The sequence below is a fragment of the Otolemur garnettii genome, unplaced genomic scaffold (genome assembly GCF_000181295.1).
Source record: "Otolemur garnettii isolate 467f Iridium unplaced genomic scaffold, OtoGar3 scaffold00048, whole genome shotgun sequence".
Taxonomy (NCBI): Eukaryota; Metazoa; Chordata; class Mammalia; order Primates; family Galagidae; genus Otolemur; species Otolemur garnettii.
This window is the reverse complement of record NW_003852443.1, coordinates 12,872,032-12,880,553: the sequence shown is the minus strand read 5'-3', so window position 1 is coordinate 12,880,553 and position 8,522 is coordinate 12,872,032. Positions and strand designations below refer to the sequence as shown.

Below are 8,522 nucleotides of genomic sequence, written 5' to 3'. Positions count from 1 at the left end.
GGTTGCAGCCGTCATTGTTGTTTGGCGGGTCCGGGCTGGGGATTCGAACCCGTCACCTTAGGTGTACGTGGCTGGCGCCTTAGCCGGTTGAGCTATAGGCGCCGAGCCGCTGCTTTTTCTTCTCTTCTGCACCTGAATCTTACGTTCTTTCATATCTTAATAAAAAGGTAATTGAAGTCAGGATGGTGGTTGTCTCTGGCAGGCTGGGTATTGACTAGAAAGGGGCATGTGGGGCATGCTGGGAACATTTTATATCTTGTGCAGTGGTAACCTGGGTAGGTGTGTATATAATTCAAGTTACACATTAAAGTGTGTACACGTGATCATCTGCATGTTCCAGCTCAATAAAATTTTTTTTTTTTTTAATGAATTAGGCTTTCAAAAGAGAATTCTGAGGTTGAAAACTATATCCGAACATGTTCCCTTTTCTCTTTTCACAGTCTGAAACAGGAATTTGAAATGCAAGCATAGGATCTGGAAAATTTGATGCCTGCCTTCCACTTCTCAGATCTCCCTTCTTAAAAGTTTTCAGTTTTGTCATTGATTGAAACCTCAATCAAGAATCTTGATCAGTCTGTTTCAAAGGAAACTCCAGTCAAGTTAGTCTCAGTAGACACATGTGTTTCTGGGGCATCACGGAAGGCATATCACTGGTTATACTTTGCCCTCTTGCAGTTTCTCCTCTCCCGTGAGGTCCCACCTCATAGCGTTCCCCTCTATTTCTGATGGTCCCCTTCTGCGGCTTAGTTTCTGAATTCCTTTTAAGTGACAATTTTGTGGAAGTGCGTTTGATTTAGTGGATGTTGAAATAGCTCTAGAATCCACCCATCAAACCCAAGCACTTAGAAACACAGTGGTTGAGTGAACTAACTAGATTTATTGAATTTCAGAGAACAGTCCTCTAACTTGTTTACATAAAAACAATGAGTATAATTTAGTCTTCAAAGTAGCTGACATTTTTAACAGAATCAAGGCACAAAAGTCTTAAAATCATGTGGAAAAATTAGGTAATTGTTGTACAGTATATTATTTCAGATGCCTCTCATGCAAGTATTCCATGCACGGTACTTACTATACAGTTGAGACTTAGTTGCTGCTAATTTCTTCTACCCTAAGGTTAAGTGGTGCATCCAGCTAGTACACAATCATGATCCAAAGGTTTGAGGACAGTGTTACATTTGAACTTAATAGGAAAGACATCTTGAGAAATTAGAATGGTGAAACTTCAGGAGTAGGCTGATTGGAATTCTTGGTTTAAAACTTTAGTAGAGGGTGGCGCCTGTGGCTCAAAGGAGTAGGGCGCCACCTCCATATACCGGAGGTGGCAGGTTCAAACCTGGCCCTGGCCAAAAACTGGGGCGGGGGTGGGGGGGACTTCAGTAGAATTGCAGTTTGCGAAGTTTATTTCAATTCCTATGTCAGGCAATTCAAATAAATTTGTGGACCATTTTGCATGGAAACCTTGATATTAATAACTAGTATATGGGGGTGGCACCTGCGGCTCGGTGAGTAGTACACCAGCCCCATATACCGAGGGTGGTGGGTTCGAACCTGGCCCCAGCCAAACTGCTTATAGAAGAAATTATAAGCTAGACACAGGGTTCGTGTTTAGATAAGCACTTTTATAACAATGAGTGCCTTTTTTTTTTGAGACGTATTTAGTCTCTGGGCAGAGTGCCATGGCGTGATAAGTGACAACAATCTCAAAGTCTTGGGCTTGAGCAATTCTTTTGCCTCAGCCTCCCGAGCAACTGAGACTGCAGGCGTGCACCACCATGTCTAGCTATTTTTCTATTTTTAGTAGAGATGGGATCTTGCTCTTGCTTAGGCTCGTGAGCTCAAGCAATACACCCACATTGGCCTCCCAGAGTGTTAGGATTACAGGCATGAGCGCCGGCCAGTGGAGATGGGTAACTTTGAACAGTGTGTTAACTCAACGTCTCTGCCTGTTTAGTTCCTGGGCAGATTCCATAGCCTGTACTTCCCTTGTCTTCTACATGAATCAGATTGTTTGCTGGAGGTGGAATCTTAAGTGTTTGCACCTCTAGTTTCCTTGCATGTGTAGCTCATTTTGGTGTTTGGAACATAATTGGACATTGAATCACTAACTGTAAATACAGCTTTTGATCTGTAATGCTTTTATATAAAGGTTTTTATTTTAATAATAAAATGTTTTGTTCTAAATTGTTTGCTTTTTTAAAAATGCTCAATCTTACTGCACTTAATTCTGATTTTTTGTATTTAAATAAAAAGCCATTTTCCACATTTACTTGAAGTTTCCCTTTTGACTTACATTTCTGAAGGTCAAGGGTCAGCTGGGGACCTTGCTCGCTGATGGGACTAATAGCTGTGATTAGAAAAATGGGCTAAGGCTCGGTGCCTGTGTCTCAAGCGGCTCAGGCACCAGCCACATACACCTAAGGTGGCGGGTTCGAATCCCCAGCCCGGGCCCACCAAACAACAACGACGGCTGCAACCAAAAAATGGCTGGGCGTTGTGGCGGGCACCTGTAGTCCCAGCTACTTGGGAGGCTGACGCAGGAGACTCGCTTGAGCCCAGGAGTTGGAGGTTGCTGTGAGCATGATGCCATGGCACTCTACCCAGGGGGACAGCTTGAGGCTCTGTCTCAAAAAAAAAAATGGGCTAAGACAACTATGATGCCTCATAGACAGCACGTGCCCAGGAAGTTTTACAACCTTGTTTTCCTTGCTAACTTCAGAATTAACAGCAATTTAAAAGATCTGGCTTGTTCTTATCAACCATTAAATACTTAATAAATGCATGCTGTACCTTATCAGGACATAAAAGGCATTGTCTAAAAGCTCTAATAATGCAATTCTTCAGGCTAGGGGCTGACAAGCTATAGTCCGCAGGCTAGATCCTATGTGGTCCGTATTCACACTGTGTGAGCTAAGTATGTTTGTTTCTTTTTCTAACATTGGTAAAGGATTGCTTAAGAAAACAAAGACAGGGCAGTCCTGTGGCTCAAGGAGTAGGGCGCTGGCCCTATATGCTGGAGGTGGTGGGTTCAAACCTGGCCCCAGCCAAAAACTGCAACGAAAAAAGAAAGACAGTATGTGGCCCACACAACTTAAAATGTTTACAACCTGGCTGTTCACAGACTTTGCTGTGTCCAGCTTTGGATTTAACTGAGAAGCTGTGTTTACCTTACACATACCCATTGAGAAGACCAAAGTAAATGAAATGGTATAAATCAGTGGTTCTCAACCTTCCTAATGCTGCAATGTATTTTTATTGGTTTGTTGGGGTTTTTTTTGGCCAGGGTCAGGTTTGAACACTGCACCTCCAGTATGTGGGGCTGGCACCCTACTCCTTTGAGCCACAGGCACCACCCTATATTTTCATGGTTAAAAAGGGGTTGCGACCCGCAGGTTGAGAGCCGCTGGAGTGGTGGTCTAGATATCCAAAAGAAATCAGTAACTTCACTGGGAATCTTTAATGTTTGGAATTCGTATAAATGCCTGCTTAGTTTAGAAAACTTCTGCCATTACCATGTTTTAATATGAAGAACAAATATGCTTTTCATTAGAATTATTGACTGTAACAGTTAATACTAATGGCCTTATCCTCAAAGGATTTATAATGTAATGGAGAAGCTGAGATAGAAACCTAAAAATAATCTCGGTAGGCATGAAGGGAGGGAAACGAATTGGCATTTTCTCATTACCAGGCATTTTAAGCATGTGTGAGCCCACGAGTTTTGTGATGACTCCCGGTTTACTACACAGGGAGCCCTAGATCAGACTCTCAGGGAGAGCCCAACACCCCACTGCCAAACTCCACAGCCTACCTCAAAGTGGAGGGAATGCGAGTTTTGGCAATTAAATGTAAAAAGTAGCATTACAACTAACTGCTTTTATATTTGCCTCTTCAACTGGAGTTCCCTGAAGTAGAGATGGTATCCACCTTTTAATCTCTACTCATTAAGGGGCTAAGAAATGGAATACGTACTAATAAAACTCACAATGAAGAGCAGCAAAGAGCACCGCAAGAGGGGTTTTCATGTTATTTTGCTTTCCAGATGAAGTAAGAAGATCCTGCTGGCTGTAGGTCAGGAAGTGTGGTCTGGGGAGGGGAGTAAAGGTGAGCACTCCTTATGTTATGTTAATGTTAACCACGTTCTTTCTCCAGGATGCGGAAATCTAGCGAAGCTGAGAAAAAAGGCCCAGCCTCACCCCAGTTATAAAGAAGCAGAACTAAACAACAGGGGGAGGACTTCATTTTGTTTTTCTTTGAGGAGTCAAAAAAGCAGAAGGGGGTTTTTGAGTCTCTGTCCCGGAGACCGGGGCACCTTGGTGCTGGGTGAGCCCTGGCTGCCACAGCTTGGTGTGGAAACTACTGGGCCGGAGATTTTCACAGAAGGGTGTTAAAATGCTGTGGGCAGGAGAGGACTCCTTAGATAACGACAATGTTGGGAAAGACTGGGAAATGCTGAGGGCGAGAATTTCCAAGGAACTGTTCTGTGAGACGGGGAGAGAGATTGGAGCCGAGGATCTTTAGGAAGGAGTGAGAATGAACTCCAGACTGCAGAAAAATCCCTTTTCCATATAATAAGGAGGTGATAGAAGACTTGCTCGAGGGAAAGAACAAGGAACAAAGGAGATAAGCACTCAAAGCCAAAGCCCATTACCATTTGGGGTTTTTTTCCTTAGTCTGCCTTGCATTTTGTTGTATAAAGTAGTTTATACTACCTGGATGACTTCTTTAGCATTGAGACTTGGCCCCAGATTTCTTTGATGGCTTCTTTGTTTTCTGATCAGACTTTCCAGGCTCCGGTTGTCCAGGTATTTTCTGTCCCTAGCCAGGAATTAGCCATATGTCCAAAGTGCTGTGTTTTCAAAACAGTTATTTCACATCTATTTATTAATATCTGTATATTTGTGTATATACATGCTTACCTATGTTTGTATTATACATATATTAATAACTGATATTACTGTATATACATATATATACACATGGTTTCAGAATTCTAATACCAGTATTGTTACTAAAAATTAATATTACTAAAAACATTTTTAGATTTTTGTCTGTTTGGGTCCTTACTGTAAAAGCCTAGATATAGTCAGATTACTATGGTAGCTTCATTTGGGTGATACTGCTTTTAACAATCAAATTTTTTAAATTAAAATTTAATTTTGCTTTATAATGATGTAAAATAGTTACATATTTCCAAAATCAAGTCTTACCAGATAAGGTGTATTGGTGTTTTTAGAGAAGTCTCAATATCTGTCTTTTCCACCCTAATTTCTTTTTTTTTTTTTTACTTTGAGACACGGTCTTGCTCTGTCATTTAGGCTAGATTGCAGTGGCATATTCATAAACCACTGCAGCCTCAAACTCCTGGGCCCCAGTGATCCTCCTGCCACAGCCTCCCAAGTAGCTGAAACTACAGGCATGTGCCACCATACCTGACTAACTTTTATTTATTTATTTTTTTGTAGAAATGGGGTTTCACTGGCGGTGCCTGTGGCTCAATGAGTAGGGCGCTGGCCCCATATACCGAGGATTGCGGGTTCAAACCCAGCCCCGGCCAAACTGCAACAAAAAAATAGCTGAGCGTTGTGGCCAGTGCCTCTAGTCGCAACTACAGGGGAGGCTGAGGCAAGAGAATCACCTAAGTCCAAGAGCTGGAGGTTGCTGTGAGCAGTGTGACGCAGCCACAGCACTCTACGGAGGGTGAGAAAATGAAACTCTGTCTCAAAAAAAAAAAAAGAAATGGGGTGCACATGTTTGCCAGACTGGTCCAGAAATCCTGGCTTCAGGTGATTCTCTTGCTTCAGCTTCCTAAAGTTCTGGGATTACAGGCGCCAGCCACTGTGCCTAGCCTAGGTAACCATCTTTAAAAATTTTTCTGAGTTATACATTGACTTTTTTGAAATGTAAGCAAACATATATGCACACACATATATACGCACATTTGTGCCCTCTTGTTGGCTTTCGGATAAATGGCAGCAAAGTACTCACTGCACACCTCTCACTGCTTTGCGGTTTTCACTTAACTATAGGGGAGCGAAAAGAATTATTATACTAAGAATGCTGAAGTATACTCACATGGCATGGAATTAAGCTTTAAAGTTTCAGAGGAAAAACTAGAGTGGTTTTCTCTCCTACTCAAACACCCAGGGACAGATTGTTCTGTGGGCTTATGCTAAGGAAGTCAAATTCTCTTTTCTCACACCCTAGTAGGCCAGCCATATCAACAGCAACCAGGATTTCAGTTTTGTCTTATTTGCATGGGGTTACCCATACTTTCATGGACAAATCCTCAGGGGTGTCTACCAAGTTGATAGCTATGAATGTTTTTTACTTCTTAATCATCATCTAGTATGGCTTTTTTTTACAGTGTCTTACTTTGTTGCCCTTGGTAGAGCATTTTGGCATCACAGCTCACAGCAACCTCCAGCTCTTAGGCTTAGGTGATTCTCTTGCCTCAGCCTCCCGAGTAGCTGGGACTACAGGTGCCCACCACAACACCCAGCTATTTTTTGTTGTTGTTGGTGCAGTTTGGTTAGGGCCAGGTTCAAACCCTCCACCCTCGGTATATGGAGCCAGCACCCTACTCACTGAGCCACAGGCGCCGCCCCAGTATGGCTTTTTGAAAAGTAATAATCACCGTTGGAGCTTGCCTGAATTTCTGGGACGTGACCATCCTGAGTATCCTAGTGCTTAAGGAGGAAAAATATGTAAATAAAATTCCTTTATGCAAATCCTTTCTGCAACCCTCATTGCCAGCCAAATTCTTATAAATCATGATAAACAGATGCTACTGAACTAAATGACTTAAGTAAAATTATGGAGATAGATTCTATTTATCTTATTTTTCACTGTTGGGGAGGGAGAAAAGGGTATTAACTAAATTTTATCTGTATGCATAATTAGGGCAAACATCAAGAACTGTATTAATTGATTTCAGCAAGGCAAGATGTGGGACCCTAAATTGGAGAACCCTCACCCCCGCCCCCAGTAAGGGAAAAAGTTCTGTTGCAACTTGGTTTGCTTTACTGGAGAAATGTGTTTTGGAAACAATCCAATATCAATGAGCATGCTGTCTCTCTGCCTACTTTTTAGCTTTCAGTTACTTAAAAAAAAACTAAAGTAGGCTGGTGCCTGTGGCTCAGTGCGAGGGGCACTGGCCCCATATACCGAGGGTGGTGGGTTCGAACCTGGCCCTGGCCGAACTGCAACAACAATAACAAAATAGCCTGGCCTTGTGGTGGATGCCTGTAGTCCCAATACTCAGGAGGCTGAGGCAAGAGAATCGCTTAAGCCCAAGAGCAGGTTGCTGTGAGTTGTGACGCCACAGCACTCTACAAAGGGCAACAAAGTGAGACAAACTTGGTAACATAACCATCACCTCACTTAGTTATTTGTTGTGGTAAGACCTTTATACTCTACTCTTAACAGTTTGAGAATATACCCTTGCATTATGCACAATAGATGAGGTCCTACCAAATACCCTTCCTCCTCCCAATGTCCCCCCTCCCTTCCCCTCTCTCTCCTCTTCTCTCTTTCTTTCTGGACTATAGTTTTGTTTTATTATTTGTATAAAAGTGTAAGTGATTATGTATTGGTTTCATAATAGTATTGAGTACATTGGATACTTTTTCTTCCATTCTTGAGATACTTTACAAGAAGAATATGTTCCAGCTCCATCCAGGTAAACATGAAAGATATAAAATCTCCATCTTTTTTATGTCTGTGTAGTATTCCATGGTGTACATATACCAAAATTTGTTAATCCATTTGTGGGTCAGTGGGCACTTGGGTTGCTTCCATGACTTGGCAATTATGAATTGGGCTACAATAAACATTCAGGTGCAAATGTCTTTGTTGTACCAGACAAAAATGGTACAACCTCTTTACCCAGATATAAAAGATGGTACAACATCTACATACCCAGATGTTGATCTGGGTATATACCTAGTAGAGGAATTGCAGGATCAAACAGCAGGTCTACTTTTATTTATTTATTTTAAGACAGATTCTCACTGTGTTGCCCTTGGTAAAGTGCTGTGGCGTCACAACTCACACAACCTCAAACTCTTGGGCTTAAGTGATTCTCTTGCCTCAGCCTTAGCGGGGACTACAGGTGCCTGCCACAATGCCCATCTATTTTTTGGAATTGTTTTCTGAATTTCACTTTCAGATTCTTTGTTTCTTGTATATAGAAACACACTCATTTTTGTACACCATGTAGTAATGTTACTATTACTTTTAAGGGAACTGTTTTTTACCAGTGCTTTCTTATTTTTTCTTTCCTATTTTTTTTTTTTTCTTTTTTGGTCGGGGCTGGGTTTGAACCTGCCACTTCCAGCATATGGGGCTGGCGCCCTACCCTTTTGAGCCACAGGTGCTGCTCTACCAGTGCTTTCTTAGAACATTTGCTAATTCTTTGGGTTTATCATTTGCTCTCTGACCCTCAGTCTTTCTAATTGCTGCAGGATATTACTACCCTATTTAATCTCACCTTTTTCTTTTTGTCTTGTTTTTTTTTTTTT

General features: G+C 41.9%; 1 protein-coding gene across 3 annotated transcripts in view; it reads left to right on the top strand.

The window, feature by feature from the left end:
• Nucleotides 1-887, top strand: part of CDCA7 (cell division cycle associated 7) — a 12,474-nt gene extending 11,587 nt beyond the window's left edge. The window contains exon 9 of one of the 3 annotated variants that reach the window (XM_012806187.2): nt 441-887. In XM_012806187.2, the coding sequence (XP_012661641.2) occupies nt 441-471 (31 nt within the window). In that variant the 3' untranslated portion in view covers nt 472-887. The remainder of the gene's footprint in view (nt 1-440) is intronic. The other 2 variants (XM_003791510.3, XM_003791509.3) reach the window with 2 other exon arrangements.
• Nucleotides 888-8,522: the final 7,635 nt, after the last annotated feature.